The sequence below is a fragment of the Schistocerca nitens genome, chromosome 8, assembly GCF_023898315.1.
Source record: "Schistocerca nitens isolate TAMUIC-IGC-003100 chromosome 8, iqSchNite1.1, whole genome shotgun sequence".
NCBI lineage: Eukaryota > Metazoa > Arthropoda > Insecta > Orthoptera > Acrididae > Schistocerca > Schistocerca nitens.
Window position 1 is genome coordinate 556,265,274 of NC_064621.1, and position 25,915 is coordinate 556,291,188.

At 44.9% G+C, this 25,915-nt stretch overlaps 1 protein-coding gene across 1 annotated transcript in view; it reads right to left on the minus strand.

Annotated features, from left to right (window-relative positions):
• Window positions 1–25,915, minus strand: part of LOC126199673 (RNA-binding protein cabeza-like) — a 127,826-nt gene that overhangs the window by 52,958 nt on the left and 48,953 nt on the right. Inside the window, exon 2 of the mRNA XM_049936601.1 lies at window positions 4,188–4,492. Within this exon, the coding sequence (XP_049792558.1) occupies window positions 4,188–4,492 (305 nt within the window). The remainder of the gene's footprint in view (window positions 1–4,187; window positions 4,493–25,915) is intronic.

Below are 25,915 nucleotides of genomic sequence, written 5' to 3' on the forward strand. Positions count from 1 at the left end.
AGCGTTCCCAGCCAAAGCGACAATTGTAAAATAAACATTTTTGAAGCAATTTATAAATCACGCTGCAGTTTCGAAGTAAGGTGCTAATGTATAAATATTAGATTTTATTCTTCATGTTGCATACTAGGTTTCGGTAAGTTATTTACCATCATTAATATTTATTTTAGAAAAGATGATAGTAAGGAAGTTACTGACACCTGGTATGCAATATGGAGAATAAAATGCAAAAAATAAATTAACATTCTACTGAGTAAATTCAATGTGATTGTTACTGAACGAAATTATAAACAGTTACGTGAATACCTTCAATCTTCTATAGATAAATGGAAGATAAAATTCTTAGAAACGTTTTCATATAGAGTGCGCTAACTTCTTTAAGTGCTCACTTCACATTGGATGAGAGGCAGGGATGTGAAACCAGTGTAAGTTTCGTGCAGCTCACATACTTCGATGGTGTATTTATTCTGTTCCACTGACTGTTATATGCTTATATCATTAAGTGCTGACAGGAAAGAGAAAAGGCACATTATCTACCGACTTGTACCAACACTACTCGACCAGAACTAAGGGTGGGGGTGAGCTCTTTAAAATGTTATCGTATTGTGAATCATTCGGATGAAACAGGTTTGCACGAGCAGTGGACACAGCTCACCCAACAGTAATCGAACTGTATTATTAGTACCGACTATATTATTATACGAATATTGACAAGCCTTTCTTTTTCGCCTCCACTGAAAGTTTAATAGTTTCATCTAACTTCTCAAACTCTGGAAATTTCTCGACATGTAATTATTTACGATAACCCTCAATGACGTGGTCGTGCGCCCTTTTTGCGAATACATTTTTTCACAGATTTTGTATTTGGCACTCCAATCATTAATCCCAACAAAATACACCGAAGAGTCAAAGAAACTGCCTAATATCGTGTAGGACCCACGGAGCACGCAGAAGTGTCTCTGAACGACGTGGCATGGACTCCACTAATGTCTGAAGTAGAGCTGGAGGGAACTAACACCATGAATACTGCAGGGCTGTCGATAAATCCGTAGGACTACGTGGTGGTGGACATCCCTTCTGAATAGCGCGTTGTAAGGCAACCCAGATATACACAATAATGTTCATGTCTGGGGAGTTTGGTGGCTAGCGGAACTGTTTAAACTCAGAGGAGTGTTCCTGGTGCCACGGTATAGCAATTCCGGCCATGTGGGGTGTCGCATTGTCCTGCTGGAATTGCCCAAGTCCGTCCGAATGCACAATGGACATGAATGTGTGCAAGTGATCTTACAGGATGATTACGTACGTGTCACTTGTCAGAGTCGTATCTACACGTATCAGGGGTCCCATATCACTCCAACTGCACGCGCCCCACACTACTACAGACCCTCCACCAGCTTGAACAGTCCCCTGCTGACATGCACGTCCATCCGCTCCATAAAATTTGAAACGAGTCTCGTCAGACCAGGCTACATGTTTCCAGTCACCAACAGTCCAATGTCGACGATGACAGGCCCAAGCGAGGCGTTAAGATTTATGTCGTGCAGTCATGAAGGGTACACGAGTGGGCCTTCGGCTCCAGAAGCCCATGTAGATGATGTTTCATTGAATGGTTCGCACGCTGACACTTTTTGATTGCCCAGCATTGAGATCTGCTGCAATTTGCGTAAGGCTTACACTTCTGTCACGTTGAACGATTATCTTCAGTCATCGTTGGTCCCGTCCTTGTAGTATGTTTTTCCGGCCGCAGCGATGTCAGAGATTTGATGTTTTATCGGCTTCCTGATATGGTCCACTCCTTAGATGATCGTACGGGAAAATCCGCACTTCTTCGCTACCTCTGAGATGTTGAGTCCCATCGCTTGTGCACCGGCTGTAACACTACGTCCAAACTCACTTAAATCTTGATGACCTGCCATTGCAGCAGTAACCGGTCTAACAACTGCGCCAGACACGTGTTGTCTTATATAGGCATTGCCGACCGTTGCGCCGTATTTTTCCTGTTCCAGTGTAGTTCCAAATAAGACTGTTTTTGGTTTCATTATTGCACTCTTAACTAACGTTACACCACAAAACTGTAGACTAAAAACCACTTCGCGATACAGTAATATTATACAGCAGCACAAAGTAGATTGACGAGCGAGAAAACGCTGTACTTTCGCGGTGATGGACAGAGATCACTGCGTAGTAATCTACTAAACGCGACAGTTTCTACGGGCGCATGTTGACTTGCTGCACGAGACATCCAACGAACTCCCACCTGTGCTGCAGGCGGCGCGTTGGGCCCAATAAGCGCGCACATCGACAATCTCGCCATTGCTGAAAGTTCCAGTAATCTTCCGATATGAAAATGCCTAACCGGATGTGAAAAACTGTGTGAAACTTCCTCAGTTCCAGAAGCAGAGGTCTGTCGCATCACTCCCTCAGGGTATGAGCCTGAAGCCTGTCGACTCTGGCCAACACAGATTCCAACTGTTTAGGAATGGTACCCAAGTTCCACTCACCGCATCCCATACGTATTCATCTTCAAACAATTTTCGTCCACGAGAGAAATAACTACAACCGCGCGTTTCAGCCCCGCATGATTATGAGATTAGCATCTCCTTCTACGTACTGATTGCGGTTAAGTCCTGCATTCTGGCCCCGACTGGCCAATCGGGCCCGTGTCACCCTCTTTAAATCCATCTTCTCAGAGATGGTTGCAGGATCTCCACTGTTCAACGCAGAATGTCAAATCAAACACCTTCCAGCCGCGTCAATTTCCAAACTATTATTTTATTGGGCAGTACCGTCGTCTGTTGCATTACGGAGAGGCATGTGGTCAGCACACCTCTCTCTCGGTCGTTGGCTGGTTTTTTGACATGGGACCCACTGCTAACCGGTCTATTAGCTCCCCTGTTGGCCTCACGAGGCTCAGTGCACCAGTTCAAGTCCTCCAATCACGGAGCACCAGTACTGGGAATCGAACCCTGGCCTCTGCACTGCAATCAGCCACTTACACACTCATTACTCGTTCAATATCCTCATATACTTCATCTGATCCCTTATATAAATGAATAAATGAAATAACAAAACAGGTGTATCACCTGTACTCGCCCATCACGGGACGAGTAAGAGTGATTTCAGGTGTGCCGCAGGGGAGTGTCGTAGGACCGTTGCTATTCACAATATACATAAATGACCTTGTGGATGACATCGGAAGTTCACTGAGGCTTTTTGCGGATGATGCTGTGGTATGTCGAGACGTTGTAACAATGGAAAATTGTACTGAAATGCAGGAGGATCTGCAGCGAATTGACGCATGGTGCAGGGAATGGCAATTGAATCTCAATGTAGACAAGTGTAATGTGCTGCGAATACACAGAAAGAAAGATCCCTTATCATTTAGCTACAATATAGCAGGTCAGCAACTGGAAGCAGTTAATTCCATAAATTATCTGGGAGTACGCATTAGGAGTGATTTAAAATGGAATGATCGTATAAAGTTGATCGTCGGTAAAGCAGAGATTCATTGGAAGAATCCTAAGGAAATGCAATCCGAAAACAAAGGAAGTAGGCTATAGTACACTTGTTCGCCCACTGCTTGAATACTGCTCAGCAGTGTGGGATCCGTACCAGATAGGTTTGATAAAACAGATAGAGAAGATCCAACGGAGAGCAGCGCGCTTCGTTACAGGATCATTTAGTAATCGCGAAAGCGTTACGGAAATGATAGATAAACTCCAGTGGAAGACTCTGCAAGAGAGACGCTCAGCAGCTCGGTACGCGTTTTTGTTGAAGTTTCGAGAACATACCTTCACCGAGGAGTCAAGCAGTATATTGCTCCCTCCTACGTATATCTCGCGAAGAGACCATTAGGATAAAATCAGAGAGATTAGAGCCCACACAGAAGCATACCGACAATCCTTCCTTCCACTAACAATACGAGACTGGAATAGAAGGAAGAAGCGATAGAGGTACTCAAGGTACCCTCCGCCACACACCGTCAGGTGGCTTGCGGAGTATGGATGTAGATGTAGATGTAGATGTAGATGAATATCAAGTGGCTGTTCGGGTAGCGCCTGATTCCGTGTCGAACCTTGCAGCGCACCAGAAAGTCTCTAACCAGTTCGATCGCGAATACAATTCGGCCAGCCCTAGGAGACGCTGTGTACGCCGGCGGAGCGGAGGTCCCTGTACTGCGCCCCTAATACCCCATTCCGCTAACGCGATTGATCCTCCGCCTCCGCCCCCGCCGCCCCTCCGCTCCCGCCAGGAGCCACAGCCGGGAGTCTGGCAACGCCGCCGCCGCCGCCGCCGCCGCCGCCCGCCTCGCGTATCGACCAGCCCGCGCCTCCCACCACCGCCGCCGCCGCCGCCGCCGGTTCGTTGCCCCTGGCGTCGCGTCGCGCCGGCTGCAGGGTCGCCGCTGCCGCCCCCGCCGCCCCCGGGCTCCCGCGTGCGTACGCACCCTCCGGCGTAGTAGCGCGTCCGCAGGCCCCCCTCCACCCTGGCACCCCTACTGCAGACAAACTCCGGGCCGCAGTTTCTCTCCCCCAGCTTTCTGCCGATTACCTAACAGCCTAGCGCGGCGCAGTGACGCTTCCGGACACACAAATGGGTCAAGTTCGTAGACGCAGTAAACGCAGCTACTCCGAGGACGGCGAACATTACAGACCGTCCATTTACGATCGAACTCGTTTCGAAGAAAGATTATCTGACAAAAGTATCCTGTCTAATACAGGGTGGGCCAAAATACACGAAGGATTATAATTGCGGAAATATTTTTATATGTCATTAGTCTCCACTTTCTTTCACAGACTCTCGTCTGTGAAACTCTGAGACAAAAGTAAAGGGAAAAGGATATTAATATAAATTATTCACAGTTATAGCACCTTCGTGGGTTTTCGCCCACGTCGTGTCAGTGAACATAAGTGTGGGGTGTGTGCACCTTTCGCTTTATGGCGGTTTGAACCCTGCTGGAGACAATTGAGGTGAAATGTCTGCTGTGGAGGAATGTTACCCCATTCTTCCTCAACAGCCAAAACAAGAGAAAGTAGTGATGTTGGACGCAGTGGTCTGAATCGCAAACCATATTCGAACAAGTACCAAAGGTGTTCCATTTGGTTCAGGCTAGGGCTCTGGGTAAGCCAGTTCATTTCTACATCTCCATCTACGCACATACTCCGCAAGGCACCGTATGGTGGCTGGCGGAGCATATCTTGTACCACAACTAGTAATTTTATTTCCTGTCCCACCCGAAATAGAACGAGGGAAAAACGACTGTCTATATGCTTCTGTTGTTGTTGTTGTGGTCTTCAGTCCTGAGACTGGTTTCATGCAGCTCTCCATGCTACTCTATCCTGTGCAAGCCTCTTTATCTCCCAGTACCTACTGCAGCCTACATCCTTCTGAATCTGCCTTAGTGTATTCATCTCTTGGTCTCTCTCTACGATTTTTACCCTCCATGCTGCCCTCCAGTACTAAATTGGTGATTCCTTGATGCCTCAGAACATGTTCTACCAACCGATCCCTTCTTCTAGTCAAGTTGTGCCACAAATTTCTCTTCTCTCCAATTCTGTTCAATACCTCCTCATTAGTTATGTGATCTACCATCTAATCTTCAGCATTCTTCTGTAGCACCACATTTCGAAAGCTTCTATTCTCTTCTTGTCTAAACTATTTATTGTCCACGTTTCACTTCCATACATGGCTACACTCCATACAAATACTTCCAGAAACGACTTCCTGACATTTAAATCTATACTCGATGTTAACAAATTTCTCTTCTTCAGAAACGCTTTCCTTGCCATTGCCAGTCTACATTTTATATCATCTCTACTTCGATCATCATCAGTTATTTTGCTCCCCAGATAGCAAAACTCCTTTACAACTTTAAGTGTCTCATTTCCTAATCTAATTCCGGCAGCATCACCCGACTTAATTCGACTACATTCCATTATCCTCGTTTTGCTTTTGTTGATGTTCATATTATATCTTCTTTCCGAGACACTGTCCATTCCGTTGAACTGTTCTTGCAAGTCCTTTGCTGTCTCTGACAGAATTACAATGTCATCGGCGAACCTCAAAGTTTTTATTTCTTCTCCATGGATTTTAATACCTACTCCGTTCTTTCGTTTCCTTTACTGCTTGCTCAATATACAGATTGAATAGCATCGGGGAGAGGTTACAACCCAGTCTCACTCCCTTCCCAACCACTGCTTCCCTTTCATGTCCCTCGACTCTTATAACTGCCATCTGGTTTCTGTACAATTTGTAAATAGCCTTTCGCTCTGTGTATTTTACCCCTACCACCTTCAGAATTTGAAATATAGTATTCCAGTCAACATTGTCAAAAGCTTTCTCTAGGTCTAAAAATGCTAGAAACGTAGGTCTGTATGAGACCTAATTAATATCAACTTATCTTCGTGGCCCAAAATGTAGAAAGGCAACAGTAGAATCGTTCTGCAGTCAGCTTCAAGTTTCTGTTCTCTAAATTTTCTCAACAGTGTTCCTCTAAATGAACGTCGCCTCCGCTAGAGGGGTTCCGAAACAGCTCCGTAATACCTGCCGGTGGCAAACCCAACAGTCCAGCTTTGAACTGCTTCGATGTCTTCCTTGAATCCGACCTGGTGGAAATCCTAAACACTCCAGCAATGCTCAAGGATGAGCATCTCCTCAAGAGATGAACGACATTTTCCTAAAATTCTCCCAGTGTACCGAAGTCGACCATTCACCTCCCCTACTAGAACTCTCACGTGCTCGTTCTATTTCATTTCGCTTTGCAGGAATATTATTCCCCACAAACCATTGCTTCACAGGTGCTGTTTTATGGCTGTGTGCATTATCGTGCCGATACGAATAATCATCGTCCCTAAACTGTTCATCACCTGTATGCATTACAAAGTACCTTAAAATGTGCTCATATCATTTCGCATTCAGCGTTTGCCGAAGCGCATTAAGGGGACCGCAAAGTAACCACAAAAGAACACCCTCATTCCGTAACAGCACCTCGTCCATACTTCATTACTGGCACTACTCGTGACGTCAGGCAACGTTCCTCAGGCATTGGCCAAACCCAAATCCTTCATCGGATTTCCACAGGGTGTAGCGTGATTCGTCGCTCCAAATCACTCGTTTCCAGTCACTCACTGTGCAGTGGTGTCGCCCTTAACACCACCTCAAGCGTCGCCTGGCACTGGATACAGATGTGCGAGGTTCATGAGGGGCTGATCCAGCATTGCACCCCATTATTTTTAACTGCCTACGCACAGCCTTGTGCTGGCTGGACTGCTGGTAGTACGCTGCAACTCACGAGTGATCCCTTCCGCTGATTTTACAACCACCCAACCACCCAGCACAGTGCTTAACGGTCCCTGTCCGTCAGCACGAGGTCTGCCTGATGCTCGTTGTTCTTCCACGTTTCCACTTCACAGTCACATCAACAGTCGACTTGGGCAGCTTTAGAAGTTTCGAAATGTCCCGATTGACTTGTTTCTCAGGTGAGGTATAACGACGACCCAGTGTTTCAAGTCACTGAGCGCTTCCAGAACGACCCAGTCTGCTGTTACGACTTCTCTGCAGACAACAAAGTGCTCCCCGCCTCCTTTTACACTGACTGGTCCGCTCTCGTGACATCTGGTGGTCAATTCCACATTACATAGAGATTAGATTAGTTTTTCGTTCCATAGATCCGTGCTGAGGAGATCCTCGTAGATGTGGAACATGTCAATACATTAAGCTGAAATAACAATACTACGCTACTGGCCATTAAAATTGCTACACCAAGAAGAAATGCAGATGATAAACGGGTATTCATTGGACAAATATATTACACTAGAACTGACATGTGATTACATTTTCAAGAAATTTGGGTGCACAGATCCTGAGAAATCAGTACCGAAAACAACCACCTCTGGTCGTAATAACGGCCTCGATACGCCTGGGCATTGGTCAAACAGAGCTTGGTTGGCGAGCACAGGTACATTTGCCCATGCAGCAGTAACACGATACCACAGTTCATCAAGAGTAGTGACTGGCGTATTGTGACGAGCCAGTTGCTCGGCCACCATTGACCAGACGTTTCCAATTGGTGAGAGATCTGGAGAAAGTGCTGCCCAGGGCAGCAGTCGAACATTTCCTGTATCCAGAAAGGCCCGTACAGGACCTGCAACATGCGGTCGTGCATTATCCTGCTGAAATGTAAGGTTTCGCAGGGATCGAATGAGGGGTAGAGCCACGGATCGTAACACATCTGAAATGTAACGTCCACTGTTCAAAGTGCCGTCAATGCGAACAAGAGGTGACCGAGACGTGTAACCAATGGCACCCCACACCATCACGCCGGGTGATACGCCAGTATGGCGATGACGAATACACGCTTGCAATGTGCGTTCACTGAGATGTCGCCAAACACGGATGCGACCATCATGATGCTGTAAACAGAACCTGGATTCATTCAAAAAATGACGTTTTGCCATTCGTGCACCCAGGTTCGTCGTTGAGTACACCATCGCAGGCGCTCCTGTCTGTGATGCAGCGTCAAGGGTAACCGCAGTCACGGTCTCCGAGCTGCTAGTCCATGCTGCTGCAAACGTCGTCGATCTGTTCGTGCAGATGGTTGTTGTCTTGCAAACGTCCCCATCTGTTGACTCAGTAATCGAAACGAGGCTGCACGATCCGTTACAGCCGTGCCTGTCATCTCGACTGCTAGTGATACGAGGCAGTTGGGATCCAGCACGGCGTTCCGTATTACCCTCCTGAACCCACCGATTCCATATTCTGCTAACAGTCATTGGATCTCGACCAACGCGAGCAGCAATGTTGCGATAGGATAAATCGCAATCGCGAAAGGCTACAGTCCGACCTTCATCAAAGTCAGAAACGTGGTGGTACGCATTTCTCATCCTTACACGAGGCATCACAACAACGTTTCACCAGGCAACGCCGGTCAACTGCTGTTTGTGTACGAGAAATCGGTTGGAAACTTTCCTCGTGTCAGCACGTTGTAAGTGTCGCCAGCGACGCCAACCTTGTGTGATTGCTCTGAAGAGCTATTCATTTGCATATCACAGCATCTTCTTCCTGTACGTTAAATTTCGCGTCTGTAACACATCATCTTCGTGGTGTATCAATTTTAATGGCCAGTAGTGTAATAGTATGAACATACACAATACATCATTTGTTTCTATTAAAAATTCGTCAATGGAGTGGAAGGAGTTCGTAACTAGTAAGTCTTTCAGGCTCCTTTTAAACTGATCTTTATTTGTAACTAAATTTTTTATCTTTCTGGCAAATTATTGAAGATGAGTGTTCCTGAGTAGTGGACCCCTTTTTGAACTAAAGTAAGTGCTTTTAAGTTCTTGTGCAGATCATTTTTGTTCCTGGTTTTGTATGTATGAACTGAGCTGTTTGTTGGAAAAAGAGATATATTATTTAGGACAAATTTCATTAAGGAGTAAATATACTGAGAGGCGGTAGTTAGTTTACCCATTTCTTTGAAGACGTTTCTACAGGACGTCCGTGAATTTACTCCACAAATAATACGTATTACACGCAATTGGACTCTAAAAACTCTTGTTTGACTTGAAGAGTTACCCCAAAATATTATACCATATGACATTATCGAATGAAAGTAGGCAACGTATGCAAGCTTTTTCATTTTTATGTCGCCTATGTCAGCTAACACTCGAATCGCAAATAGAGATTTGTTAAGGCATTTCTGCAGTTCTGTGGTGTACTGTTTCCATCTGAGTTTATTATCAAGTTGTAATCCCAGGAATTTAAGACTGTCAACCTCTTCTATCTGCTCTTCTTCATACTTTATGCATATGCTGGATGGAAACCTCTTACAGGTTTTGAATTACATATAGTGAGTCTTTTTGCAGTTTAATGTCAGTGAGTTGGCTTTAAACCATTTATTAATATCCATGAAAATATCGTTAGCAGATATTTCTAGAACTACACTCGACATACTATTTATTGCAATACTTGTGTCAACTGCAAACAAAACGAACTCTGCTTCTAGCAGTGTAACTGATGAGAGATCATTAATGTACACAAGAAAAATAGAAAGCACAAGAAAAGTGTCTGGATACTTGTGATCAGACAGTGCGTTAACTACAGGATGGTCCACTGGAAATAGTTCATTTTCATTTGTTTATTATGCGGTTTGAAGTATATTTATATCAATATAACTCATAGACAATTGTTCTACAAAACTTTGCCATTATGGAAAAGCGAAACACACGTTTATTTATTTAAAAGTACATCACACAAACGGTTCTATCACTGGCAATGTTTCGCTGAAAATGTTTGCGGAAGCTGCTCATTACGTTCTCCTATCTCTTCTTGGACCGCGGTTTTCATCAGTACTGTGGAGTCGCCGTGGAAGAAACTTTTTCTTGAGCTATCCCAGAGGGGGAAAAAAAGGGACGGAAAGACCAGGTGATCTTGCCGGTTATAGGATAAAATGTAATCGTGAGAGTAATCGATGTGGAAAGAAACCGCTGGCGCGTGTGACGTCTTGGGGCGTAATTCGTGACAACCTGACAACGCACGCATTCGGGTTCTTCATACGCTTTCTTATTTTAAAAATGTTATAGTCATTATTTCAATAAGTACATTCTGATGAACACGTTAATGAGAGGCTCTTTACCCTTTTGGAAATTCCTTTCGATGTGTTGTTTAGTGCAACACATTTTAATTCTCGGCCAGTTTTGGTTGAAAAAATGCGGAATTTGTTGCCGGACTTCGTGAAATGTTTCCGATTCAGCCCCTACAGGGTGGCGGCGCTGCATGTAGCCGTCAACGTGGTGTCTGTAACTAAGGTGCGTCCCAATCAAAGGCCTGTCACTGAGTTGATTTTGGCGCGAAACCGGAGCACGGCAGGTGTTCGTAGGCGCTTACAGAATGTCTGCAGAGACCTGGCAGTGAAAAAAAGCACGGTGAGTGTTTGGCCGAAGTGTGTGACTTCATCATAACAAAGTCGCGCAAACCTGTCCTAAATCCTGCGAAAATCCTTCAACGTTGGAATGTGAGGACACTTTCATTTGAGGTGATTGACGGATCACAACCAGACACCTCGCTGATTAACTGGATGTCTCTGTTGGTAGTGCTGACACACAACTCTCCGCATCGAGAGGAACACACAAAACTTCATTGGACTGTTCTTCCTCATCCTCCCTGCAACCTGGATCTCGCACCTTCCGACTTCCGTCTCTTTGGCTCAATGAAGGATTCACTCGGCGGGAAGCAATGTATCTATGATGGGGAGTTTATTTACGCAGTAAGACATTGGCTCCGACGTCGATCAGTAGAGTTTATCATGCGGGCATACAGGCCGTTCCAGTAAGGTGGCGTAAGGCCGTCGAACTGAATGGATACTATGTTGAAAACTAGGATTTTGTAGCCAAAAGAGTGGGGTATAATATGCTGTACCTGCTTTCAGAAAGAAATGTGTGGCGTTATCTATTGAACGCCTCTCGTAAATAGCACTGAATTCACAGTTGTGGCGCATAGGCTGTACCTTAGCAGCCGTTTTCGCATACCACGCTCCACAGCTATAAGCAGGGGCTCACTAACCTGGAGTACCCTGCGCAGACCGGCATGTGACAGCTTTCTTTGGTCGCAAACACCGATCAGTACCTATCTCGAGAACCGGGAAAGCATTTGATATCTGGTGCTTTGGAAGAATGTTGAAGATAGGAAGTGAGGTTGTCAGCAGGTCGGCTGGTGTGGCCAAGCGGTTCTAGGCGCTTCAGTCTGGAACCACGCGACCGCTACGGTGGCAGGTTCGAATCCTGCCTCGGGCATGGATGTGTGTGATATCCTTAGGTTAGTTAGGTTTTAGTAGTTCTAAGTTCTAGGGGACTGATGACCTCCGATGTTAAGTCCCATAGAGCTCAGAGCCATTTGAACCATTTGTTGTCAGCAGAACATGCGAGGCGCTGGAAATGTAGAAAAAATTAACAGTAAGAAGGCACAGGATAATACGACCTGCTTTAAGACATCGAGGAATAATTTCCACGATACTAGAGGGAGCTGTAAAGTATAGAACCTGTACGACAAGACACAGGTCATAATCATCAACATAATCTTCATTTCAACTATCAGATATGTTTTGTTTAGCCTGTTACGATATTCATAGCTTCCTCCTACTCTCAACTGCTTGGAGAGGTAATGTTTTCCACGTGAATCTTCAGTACGAAATTATTGTTATTGTACCACTATATAAAAATATAGTTGAGGGCATTCGTGCATGTGCTACTCTGAGATGAGGACGTTGGCACAGGAGAGGATTTCGTGGCCGGCAGCATCATACCAATCACGAGAATGATGACCCCAAAGAAAAATGTCGATGGTGCTGTTTGCAATATGTACCTCTCGGAAATTCTGTTTTCTGTGGAGGGTGGAAGCCCTTCTGGACGGCGTGCCGTTCACGTGGCCACAATTGCAACGGGAGAAACCACATATTCAATAATTTTTAATCCATCTCCTGAAAAGAGATCAACATGAACAACAGAAAAACAAGGCTACTGGAATTTAGTCGAATTAAATCGGGTATTGCTAAAGGAATTACCTTAGGAAATGAGACACTAAATGTAATAATTAAATTCTGCTGTTTGAACAGTAAAGTAACTGATGATGGCGGAGTAGAGATGATATAAAATGCCGACTGGCTGTAGTAGAGAAACCATTACTGAAAAGGAGATGTTTGTTAATATCTTAATATGAAGTTAAATGTTAGAAAATCTTTTCTGTAGGTATTTGTCTGGTGTGTAGCTTTGTGCGGAAGTGAAACATGGACGGCAAGCAGTTAACCAAGAAGAGAATAGAAGTTTTTGAAACGTGACTGCTGAACACTAGGTAGGTACCAATTACAAATGTGGAAGTAGCGAATTCTAACGGAGAACAAAGAAAATTATCAGCCAGCTTGAGAAAAGAAGGGATCGGTTGATATGGCACATCCTGACGTACGAAGAAGTCGTTAATGTCTTAATGGAAGGATTTGTGTGGCGTGAAAAGTATACAGGAAGACCAAGGGATAAATACGGTTCACACGTTAAGCTGAATCTCGTTATTCAGAAGTGAAGAGACTTGTACAGGATGCAGTCGTGTGAAGAGTAGCATCAAATCACTCTCCAAACTGAAGACCACGTGAACAATGATTTTTTCTAGAAAAGAGCTGTGTCACTGAATTTGTCTATTTGTTAATTTTACTGCTCACCAGTGTGGGATCCGTACCAGATGGGGTTGATAGAGGAGATGGAGAGGATACAATAGAGAGCGGCGCGCTTCGTTACAGGATCATTTAGTAATCGCGAAAGCGTTACGGAAATGATAGATAAACTCCAGTGGAAGACTCTGCAAGAGAGACGCTCAGTAGCTCGGTACGGGTTTTTGTTGAAGTTTCGAGAACATACCTTCACCGAGGAGACAAGCAGTATATTGCTCCCTCTTGCGTATATCTCGCGAAGAGACCATGAGGATAAAATCAGAGAGATAGAGCCCACACAGAGGCTTACCGACAATCTTTCTTTCCACGAACAATACGAGACTGGAATAGAAGGGACAGTCGATAGAGGTACTCAAAGTACCCTCCGCCACACACCATCAGGTGGCTCTCGGAGTATGGATGTAGACGTAGATGTAGATGTATTATATCGCAAAAAGTAGGTATAGCTCCATTAAAGAAAAGAAAGACAAATAACGAGGTTATCTGTGTTTCTTGGTGATTAATGGAGCTGCGAAAAGGTGTTGGTATTTGTTGCCGGCCGTAGTGGCCGAGCGGTTCTAGGCGCTACAGTCTGGAACTGGGGACTGATGACCTCAGACGTTAAGTCCCATAGCGCTCAGAGCCATTTGAACCATTTGGTATTTGTTTCATGAGCTCCATGTCATTATTAGTCAAGAAGAAAAGAGATTTAAAGTATTTTTAAAGATACAACTTATTTTCGTGAAAAGTTAGGCACCGCTCTCATTATATGGTTGAATGATAAGTGTGTACGGCGGAAGTACACCGAGATGGCAAAAGTCATGAGATATCTGCTGATATCGTGTCGAACCTCCTTTTACCCGGAATAGTGCAGCAACCCGACGTGGCGTGGACTCAACAAGTTCATTGGAAGTCCCCTGCAGAAAATTTGAGCCATGCTGAATCTACAGTCGTCCAAAACTGAGAAAGTTTCGCCGGTGCAGGATTTTGTGCAGTAACTGAACTCTCTATTATGTCTCATATATCCGATGGGATACACGTCTGACGATGTGGGTGGCCAGACCAATCGCTCGAATTGTCCAGAATGTTCTTCCAACCATCAGCGTCAATTGTTGCCCGGTGCCATGGCACATTGTCATCCATAAAAATGCATCGTTGTTGGGGAACATGAATCGCATGAATGAGTGCAAATGGTCTCCAAGTGGCCGAACATAACCGTACCCAGTCAGTGATCGGTTCATTCCATATAAACACAGCCCGCACTATTTGAAGCAACCATCGGCCTGCGCAGAACGTTGTTGACAAGTTGGCTTCGAGGGGTTTGCGCCACACTCGATGCCTGCCATCGGCTCTCACCAACTGAAACCGAGACTCGCGTGACCAGGCCACGTTTTTCCACTCGTCTAGGGCCCAACCGATGCGGTATCGAGCCCAGGAGAGGCGCTGCAGGCGATGCCGTGTTGTTACGAAAGGCACTCGCGACGGCCGTCTGCTGCCGTCGCTCACTAACGCCAAATTTCGCAGCGCTATCCTACCGGATACGTTCGTCGTACGTAGCACATTGATTTTTGCGGTCATTTCACGCATTGTTGCTTGTGTGTTAGCACTGACAACTCTACGCAAACCCCGCTGCTCTCGGTCTTTAAGTGAAGGCCGTCGGCCATCGCGTTGACCGTGGTGAGGGGTACTGCCTGAAATTTGGTATTCTCGGCAAACTCTTGACACTGTTGATGGTGGAATATTGAATTCCCGAAATGGAATTTCCCATGCTTGTAGTTCCAATTATCATTCGGCTTTCAAAGTCTTTTGATGCCCGTCGTGACGTCACAATCACGTCGGAAACCTTTTCACACGAATCACCTGAATATAAATGCCAGCTCCGCCAACGCTCTGCCCTTTTATACCTTGTGTACGCGATAATACTGCCATCTACATATGTGCATATAGCTATCCCGAGACTTTTGAAATATCAATTTTAGTGTAAATAACATGACCCTTAAACGCGACATTATCTGACATGCAGTATTACTCACAGGCGTAAATCCACTTTATGGAGGGCATCACCATTCTATGGCGTACGATGCGAGTTGTGCACAAGGCTGCTTGCCACGGCTATGCTGTCCTACAGAGCGTGACACGCATGTGGACAGATCAAACATTTCTCTGACGTATATGTTGTACCAACCGACAATTTGTAGCAGTTCGAGATTGAAACCCGGTCGACCTGCTTATTCACAACAGTCGCCCTAATCGTTTAGATCATGTCCACAGGTCCGATACAAATACAGGGTTATTACAAATGATTGAAGCGATTTCACAGCTCTACAATAACTTCATTATTTGAGATATTTTCACAATGCTTTGCACACACATACAAAAACTCAAAAAGTTTTTTTAGGCATTCACAAATGTTCGATATGTGCCCCTTTAGTGATTCGGCAGACATCAAGCCGATAATCAAGTTCCTCCCACACTCAGCGCAGAATGTCCCCATCAATGAGTTCGAAAGCATCGTTGATGCGAGCTCGCAGTTCTGGCACGTTTCTTGGTAGAGGAGGTTTAAACATTGAATCTTTCACGTAACCCCACAGAAAGAAATCGCATGGGGTTAAGTCGGGAGAGCGTGGAGGCCATGACATGAATTGCTGATCATGATCTCCACCACGACCGATCCATCGGTTTTCCAATCTCCTGTATAAGAAATGCCGAACATCATGATGGAAGTGCTGTGGAGCACCATCCTGTTGAAAGATGAAGTCGGCGCTGTCGGTCTCCAGTTGTGGCATGAGCCAATTTTCCAGTATGTCCAGATACACGTGTCCTGTAACGTTTTTGTCGCAGAAGAAAAAGGGGCCGTAAATTTTAAACCGTGAGATTGCACAAAACACGTTAACTTTTGGTGAATTGCGAATTTGCTGCACGAATGCGTGAGGATTCTATACCGCCTAGATTCGCACATTGTGTCTGTTCACTTCACCATTAAGAAAAAATGTTGCTTCATCACTGAAAACAAGTTTCGCACTGAACGCATCCTCTTCCATGAGCTGTTGCAAACGCGCCGAAAATTCAAAGCGTTTGACTTTGTCATCGGGTGTCAGGGCTTGTAGCAATTGTAAACGGTAAGGCTTCTGCTTTAGCCTTTTCCGTAAGATTTTCCAAACCGTGTACGTTTAGCTCCCTGCTTGCTTTATTCGTCGACTTCCGCGGGCTACGCGTGAAACTTGCCCGCACGCGCTCAACCGTTTCTTCGCTCACTGCAGGCCGACCCGTTGATTCCCCCTTACAGAGGCATCCAGAAGCTTTAAACTGCGCATACCATCGCCGAATGGAGTTAGCAGTTGGTGGATCTTTGTTGAACTTCGTCCTGAAGTGTTGTTGCACTGTTATGACTGACTGATGTGAGTGCATTTCAAGCACGACATACGCTTTCTCGGCTCCTGTCGCCATTTTATCTCACTGCGCTCTCGAGCGCTCTGGAGGCAGAAACCTGAAGTGCGGCTTCAGCCGAACAAAACTTTATGAGTTTTTCTACGTATCTATAGTGTGTCGTGACCATATGTCAATGAATGGAGCTACAGTGAAATTATGAAATCGCTTCAATCATTTGTAATAGCCCTGTACTCAATATGCCGGCCGGCGTGGCCGAGCGCTTCTAGGAGCTAGTCTGGAACAGCGCGACCGCTACTGTCGCAGGTTCGAATTCTGCCTCGGGCATGGATGTGTGTGATGTCTTCAGGTTAGTTAGGTTTAAGTAGTTGTTAGTTCTAGGGGACTGATGACGTCAGCAGTTAAGTCCCATAGTGCTCAGAGCAATTTGAACCAAATACTCAATATCAACTACGTTTACCTCCTACTAAGCGTTAATCCTCCACCATACATTTGGCAAATGGTGTCTATCCCAGATACACAAAACATGTTTTCCAAGTGGTGTCAGTCCCAAGAAACCAGAACCAGTGGTAGCGGTGTTCTACAAGTGTTGTCGACCCCAAGATGCCAGAATCTCTGGTGGTAGTGTTCCCCTCGTAGTGCCAGTCCTGAATACCCGGAACCTCTAACAGTGTTCCCCAAGTGGTGTCAACTCACGTTACCCAGAACCTAGGGTATAAGTGTTCTGAAAGGGTGCCAATTACAAGTAGCCAGAACGTCAAATTGATACATATATAAATATACAGAACCTATGCTAGTAGTGTTCCCCAAGTGGTTTCAGTCCATTGTTCCCTCAAACTCTAGTAGCAGCGTTCCCCAAATTTTGCCAATCGTAAGTCCAACAGTTGTCCGCAAATGTGTCAATCCCAAGTACCCACAATCTGTGCTACTAGTGTTCCCAGGGTAATGTAACTGATGATGATAAACAGAAGGCTGAAATTCTAAACCTAGATTTCAAAAACTCGTTTACGGTAGAAGACTGCACCACCATTCCCCCTTTCAACTATCGAACAAACGCAAGGATAACTGACGTGTTCAGTACGAGGTGTGGCTAGAAAAAAAACCGGACTAGTACTGGTGAAACAATAAAACGAATGCAATAAGGCTAAAAGTCGCGTGGCCTGTCACGTGACTCTCGCTCCGCCTACTGCTCGAGTTTCATCTGCCTCCTACACTCAGTCTGCCCGTGGCGTCTGTTTTAAGTAGTTGACGTTTTGTCTGTGCGTCGGAAAATGTTGAGTGTACAGAAAGAACAGCGTGTTAACATCAAATTTTGTTTCAAACTAGGAAAATCTGCAAGTGAAACGTTTGTAATGTTACAACAAGTGTACGGCGATGATTGTTTATCGCGAGCACAAGTGTTTGAGTGGTTTAAACGATTTAAAGATGGCCGCGAAGACACCAGTGATGACACTCGCACTGGGAGACCATTGTCAGCAAAAAATGATGCAAACATTGAAAAAATAGGTAAACTTGTTCGACACTTTCCTTGTCAACTCCTGTTAACTCAGACACTGCTCTGATTGTTAAACGGCGATCTTGTCGAACAAGTTTACCGATTTTTTCAATGTTTGCATCAGTTTTTGCTGACAATGGTCTGCCAGTGCGAGTGTCATCACTGGTGTCTTCGCGGCCATCTTTAAATCGTTTACACCACTCAAACACTTGTGTTCGCGATAAACAATCATCGCCGTACACTTGTTGTAACATTACAAACGTTTCACTTGCAGATTTTCCTAGTTTGAAACAAAATTTGATGTTAACACGCTGTTCTTTCTGTACACTCAACATTTTCCGACGCACAGAGAAAACGTCAACTACTTAAAACAGACGCCACGGGCAGACTGAGTGTAGGAGGCAGATGAAACTCGAGCAGTAGGCGGAGCGTGAGTCACGTGACAGGCCACGCGACTTTCAGCCTTATTGCATTCGTTTTATTGTTTCACCAGTACTAGTCCGGTTTTTTTCTAGCCACACCTCGTATACCTGGGATTGTAAAACAGTTAAGATCCTTAGACGCCAGGAAGGGATCTGGCCCAGACGGTATCCCCATAAGATTATATGTTGACTATGCTACAAATATAGCACCATTCTCATCCATAATCTATCAGAGATCATTGGAACAGCCGAAAGTTCCACGGGACTGGAAGAAGGCTCAGGTCATAGCAATCTATAAAAAGGGTAGAAAACCGGATGCACATAATTATCGGTCAATTTGACTGACATCGATTTGTTGTAGAATCATGGAACATACTTTGTGTTCAGACATAATGACCTTTCTAGACTCTGAGAAGCTCATCTGCAGAAACCAGCACGGTTTTAGGGAACAGTGGTCATGTGAGACATAGCTGGTCCTCTTTGTGCATGATATACAACAGGCTCTAGATACTGGCTCCGAGGTCGATGGCATATTTCTCGACATTCGAAAGGCGTTCGACTCAGTTCCGCACTGTCGCTTGCTCCAAAAAGCGCGCTTACGGTCTATCTGATGACCTATGGGGTAGGATAGAAAATTTTCTAACAGACAGGGAGTAGTATGTCGTCCTGAACGTGGTGACTTCAACAGAAACAAGCGTAACTTGAGGTGTGCCCCAGGTCAGCGTAATAGGTCCGCTGCTTTTTACGATTTACATAAACTGTCTGGTCGATGGTATTGACAGCGGCATTAGAATGTTTGTCGATGATGCTACAGTCTACAGGAAAATAGTATCACACAAAAGTTGTGAACAAATCAATGAGGGTTTGCAGAAAATAAATGCGTGGTGTAATGACTGATAGTTATCTCTCAATATTAGTAAGTGTAACCTACTACGTGTAACAAGGCAGAAATCCCTATTAATGTACGAGTACAAAATAAATGCCCAGTCTTTCGAAGCGGTAACATCCGTCAAGTGACTGGGTGTGACTATTCGAAATGATCTCGAATGGAATGATCAGATTACACAACTAACGGGTAAGGTGAACTGTAGATTGCGATTTATTGGGAGAATCCTGAAGCGGTGCAGTCCTTCAACAAAGGAAGTAGCTTACAATACGTTAGTTCGTCCAGTCTTAGAGTATTGTTCGTCTGTACGGGGCCCTTACCAGTTGGCTCTGGTTCAAGAGATTGAGAGGGTCCAAGGAAGACCGGCAAGATTCGTGACTGGTACATTTAGCCATCGCGAGAGCGTTACAAATCTCACTGTTAGTTTGAAGTAAGACACACCTGCATATGTTGTTGTTGTTGTGGTCTTCTGTCCTGAGACTGGTTTGATGCAGCTCTCCATGCTACCCAATCCTGTGCAAGCTTCTTCATCTCCCAGTACTTACTGCAACCTACACCCTTCTGAATCTGCTTAGTGTAATCATCTCTTGGTCTCCCTCTACGATTTTTACCTTCCACGCTGCCCTCCAATGCTAAATTTGTGATCCCTTGATGCCTTAAAACATGTCCTACCAACCGGTCCCTTCTTCTTGTCAAGTTGTGCCACAAACTCCTCTTCTCCCCAATTCTATTCAATAGCTCCTCATTAGTTATGTGATCTACCCACCTTATCTTCAGCATTCTTCTGTAGCACGACATTTCTCAAGCTTCTATTCTCTTCTTGTCCAAACTATTTATCGTCCATGTTTCACTTCCATACATGGCTACACTCCATACAAATACTTTCAGATACGATTTCCTGACACTTAAATCTACACTTAATATTAACAAATTTCTCTTCTTCAGAAACGCTTTCCTTGCCATTGCCAGTCTACATTTTATATCTTCTCTACTTCGACCATCATCAGTTATTTTGCTCCCCAAGTAACAAAATTCCTTCACTACTTTAAGTGTCTCATTTCCTAATCTAATTCCCTCAGCATCACCCGACTTAATTCGACTACATTCCATTATTCTCGTTTTGCTTTTGTTGATGTTCATCTTATATCCTCCTTCCAAGACACTGTCCATTCCGTTCAACTGCTCTTCCCAATCCTTTGCTGACAGAATTACAATGTCATCGGCGAACCTCAAAGTTTTTATTCCTTCTCCATGGATTTTAATACCTACTCCGAACTTTTCTTTTGTTTCCTTTACAGCTTGCTCAATATACAGATTGAATAACATCGTGGAGAGGCTACAACCCTGTCTCACTCCCTTCCCAACCACTGCTTCCCTTTCATGCCCCTCGACTCTTATAACTGCCATCTGGTTTCTGTACAAATTGTAAATAGCCTTTCGCTCCCTATTTTATCCCTACCACCTTTAGAAATTCAAAGACAGTATTCCAGTCAACATTGCCAAAAGCTCTCTCTAAGTCTACAAATGCTAGAAACGTAGTTCTGCCTTTCCTTAATCTTTCTTCTAAGATAAGTCGTAAGGTCAGTATTGCCTGACGTGTTCCAATATTTCTACGGTATCCAAACTGATCATCCGCGAGGTCGGCTTCTACCAGTTTTTCCATTCGCATGTAAATAATTCGCGTTAGTATTTTGCAGCTGTGGCTTATTAAACTGATAGTTCGGTAATTTTCTCATCTGTCAACACCTGCTTTCTTTGGGATTGGAATTATTATATTCTTCTTGAAGTCTGTGGGTATTTCGCCTGTCTCATACATCTTGCTCACCAGATGGTAGAGTTTTGTCAGGACTGGCTCTCTCAAGGCCGTCAGTAGTTCTAATGGAATGTTTTTTACTCCAGGGGCCTTGTTTCGGCTCAGGTCTTTCAGTGCTCTGTCAAACTCTTCACGCAGTATCGTATCTCCCATTTCATATTCACTTATGCCCTCTCCCATTTCCATAACATTGCCCTCAAGTACATCGCCCTTGTCTAGACCCTCTATATACTCCTTCCACCTTTCTGCTTTCACTTCTTTGCTTAGAACGAGGTTTCCATCTGAGCTCTTGATATTCATACAAGTGGTTCTCTTCTCTCCAAAGGTCTCTTAATTTTTCCTGTAGGCAGTATCTATCTTACCCCTAGTGAGACAAGCCTCTACATCCTTACATTTGTCCTCTAGCCATCCATGCTTAGCCATTTTGCACTTCCTGTCGATATCATTTTTGAGACGTTTGTATTCCTTTTTACCTGCTTCATTTACTGCATTTTTATATTTTCTCCTTTCATCAATTAAATTCAATATTTCTTCTGTTACCCAAGGATTTCTACTAGCCCTCGTCTTTTTACCTGTTTGATCCTCTGCTGCCTTCACTACTTCATCCCTCAGAGCTACCCATTCTTCTTCTACTGTATTTCTTTCCCCCATTCTTGTCAATTGTTCCCTTATGCTCTCTCTATAACTCTGTACAACCTCTGGTTTAGTCAGTTTATCCAGGTATCATCTCCTTAAATTCCCACCTTATTGCAGATTCTGCAGTTTTAATCTACGGTTCATAACCAATAGATTGTGGTCAGAGTCCATGTCTGCCCCTGGAAATGTCTTACAATTTAAAACCTGGTTCCTACATCTCCGTCTTACCATTATATAATCTATCCGACACCTTCTCGTATCTCCAGGATTCTTCCATGTATACAACCTTCTTTTATGATTCTTGCACCAAGTGGTAGCTATGATTTATGCTCTGTGCAAAGTTCAACCAGACGGCTTCCTCTTTCATTTCTTACCCCCAATCCATATTCACCTACTATGTTTCCTTGTCTCCCTTTTCCTACTCTCGAATTCTAGTCACCCATGACTATTAAATTTTCGTCTCCCTTCACTACCTGAATAATTTCTTGTATCTCACCATACATCTTATCAATTTCTTCATCGTCTGCAGAGCTAGTTGGCGTATAAACTTGTACTACTGTAGTAGGCGTGGGCTTCATGTCTATCTTGGCCACAATAATGCGTTAACTATGCTGTTTGTAGTAGCTTACCCGCACTCCTATTTTTTTTATTAATTATTAAACCTACTCCTGCATTACCCCTATTTGATTTTGAATTTATAACCCTGTATTCACCTGACTAAAAGTCTTGTTCCTCCTGCCACCGAACTTCACTAATTCCCACTATATCTAACTTTAACCTATCCATTTCCATTTTAAAATTTTCTAACCTACGTGCCCGATTAAGGGATCTGACATTCCACGCTACGATCCGTAGAACGCCAGTTTTCTTTCTCCTGATAACGACGTCCTCCTGAGTAGTCCCCGCCCGGAGATCCGAATGGGGAACTATTTTACCTCCGGAATATTTAACTCAAGAGGACGCCATCATCATTTAACCATACAGTAAAGCTGCATGCCCACGGGAAAAATTATGGCTGTAGTTTCCCCTTGCTTTCAGCCGTTCGCAGTACCAGCACAGCAAGGCCGTTTTGGTTAGTGTTACAAGGCCAGATCAGTCAGTCATCCAGATTGTTGTCCCTGCAACAACTGAAAAGGCTGCTGCCCCTCTTCAGGAGCCACATGTTTGCCTGGCCTCTCATCAGATACCCCTCAATTGCACCTACGGTATGGGCATCTGTATCGCTGAGGCACGCAACCGTCCCCACCAACGGCAAAGTCAATGGTTCATGGAGAGGGGGGAGGGAGGGGGGATAGACGGCACCTAAACGGAAGGGGCTGCTCAGTAAGTTTCGAAATCCGATCTTTACCTAGGATGTAGAGCATATATTATTATCACCAATTTTAAAATGGCGCAATGATCACCATTCAAGGGTAAGGGAAATAAGAGCTAGTACTGAGGCGTTCAGACAGTCATTTTTCCCTCGTGCGATCCGCGAGTGGAAAAGAGAGTGGGTAATATGACTTTGGCGTGAATAGTGCCCTCCGCCACACACCGCTTGATGGCTAGCGGAGTATATATGTAGACGTAGATGTAGACGTGGTGTCAGTTCTAAATCCCCAGAACCTCTAGCAGTAATATACCCCATGAGTATTCAAAGTACGCAGAATTTGTAGTAGAAGTGTTCTACAGCAGTGTCACGCCCAAGTACCCAATACCTCTGGTAATAGCGTTTTGTGAGTGGCGTCAATCCCAGATACACAGAACATCTGATACTAGTGTTCTCCAAGTGGTGTTAATCGCAAGTAAACAGAGCCCCTTGTAACAGTCTTCCCAAAGTGTTGCCAATCACAAATACATAGAACCTCAGGTAATAGTGTTTCCCAAGCATTTTTAGTCCCAAATGCCCTAAAGCTGTAGTAGTAATGTTCCACAAGTGGTGTCTGTCCCAAGAACCCAGATCAAGTGTTGGAAGTGTTCTGCCATTGTACCAACCTCAGGTACCCAGAATCTCCTCTCTAGGAGCAAGCTAGAACCACATTCTATGCATATTTTTATTCTTTGACACTCTCTTAAAGAAGTTTTCGGTTCCATACAACTAACTGAAGACAGTTTATTCCCATACGCGTTTCGCTTCTTTTATTTGTGAAGCATCATCACTAATAAAGGAAGCGAAACGCGTATGGCAGTAAACAAATTTGGTGCTGCAGTTCGCATGCGCGGATCTGAGGCAGATTACATTTCATTGGTTGGCGCGAGGAGAACTGATAACAGTGTTTCAGTTCAATAGTACCGTTCGGCATCGCTTTCGAAATGCTTACAGAATAATATTGGGGCTCTGTTTCGAAAACAAGACCGTTCGGTGCGCTCACGTACCGAACCGATCGGCAAAATGGCGGAAAGATACAGAATAGGGTCCCAGGTTCGAAGCAAGTACTGGAGAATATCGCCCGTAGCACAATACTGCTCCCACCAGCCTGAGTCAATCGCATGCTGCACACTTCGAGGTGTTGTTCATCTCGATGGCGGCATAGCATAACAAAAATATGATTTACACAAGCAGCTCACACGTTTCCACTGATCTCTGGTCGAATCCTGATGGTCCTGTACCCACTCCAATCGTAACTGACAGCATCATGGGGTCAAGATGTGAACACGTAGTGTGGTCTACTGTGGAACTCTTTCTCCAACAATATATGATCAACGTTATGCTCTGTGCATCAGCATTGTGCTCTTTCAGCAGAGATATCACAAATCGCCATCTATCCTACTTTACAGAGCACACAAGTCTCCGAACCCCACGTTCTGTGAAGAGTCATGGACATCCAACCATTTAGCACCTAACGGTAGTTTCACTGTCCTTCCTTATTTTCCTTTATTGTTATTTCACTCCCTATAATGGGGCAGGCTGGCAGCAGCACAATACGCCACTCTTCAGCCAAGAGAGTTACAACAACAAAAACATAAGCATATGAGAAAACAACACATAAGAAAGAATGGTAAAAATAGGTGAATAAACGAGAAGAAAAACAGATGAGTATAAATGGTAGATTAAAAGACATAGACAAGACCCACACACACGTGCTGAGAATGATCACTGTAAGTTGACACAAAAACAAAGAAGCACCACAGTGGGAACACAAATTAATGATATTGGGGGCACTGTTGTTTGTGATGAAAAATGACACTGCATATGGTACTGGAGAAACACTGACACCACAACAAAAAAGTTAAAAAGCACTGCACTGAAGGGGACCTACCACCGGGTGAAGGGTAGGGGGGGCAAGAAAAGGGAGGGGGAGACGGTAGGGAGAAACCAGGAGAAGGAGGAGGGGGCAGTGGAGGGGAGAAGGAAAGGAGTTGGAAGCCTGGGGCGGGGTGGAAAGAAGAAAGAAGGTGGGTGGCAGGGGAAAAAGGAAAAAGAAGGGAAGGGGGAAAGGGAAAGAGAGAGGGACCTCTGTGGGGTGGGAAGAAGGGGGGGATTAGATCTGGTAGGAGGGATAGATGGAAGGCACGAGGACATTATCTGGGAGGGGGAGTTGGCAGAAGCCACCTTGCATGAGGGTATGGAGCGTTTGAAGATGGAGACCAGGTGGGACAACATGGTACAGGGGCGGCAGCAGCCTAGGGTGGAAGAGGATGGGGGGAACCAAAGGATGGAGGGGATCCAGTTTGCAGGAGACGTAGAGGATTCGTATTCCTTCAAGGGATAGGAGGAGATGGGGATCAAATCATAGAGGATCCACAAAGATTTGGAGGGATTTGTAGTAGGTGGTGGGGGGGCAGAGATACAAGTGGGTTGGGCATAGCATAGGATGGGGCAGATGAGGGACTTAAAGGTATGTAGGATAGTGGAAGGGTCTAATCCCCATGTTCGACCAGAAAGGAGTTTGAGAAGATGGAGACAGGTACGTGCCTTGGCTTGGACTGTGTGGAGATGGGGGTCTAGGAAAGGTGGCGGTCGAGTGTGATGTCAAGGTACTTGAGGGTGGAAGTGAGGGCAATGGGGCAGCCATAGATGGTGAGATAGAAATCCAGGAGGCGGAAGGACAGGGTGGTGTGGCCCACAATGGTTGCCTGGGTCTTGGAGGGATTCATCTTAAGGAGC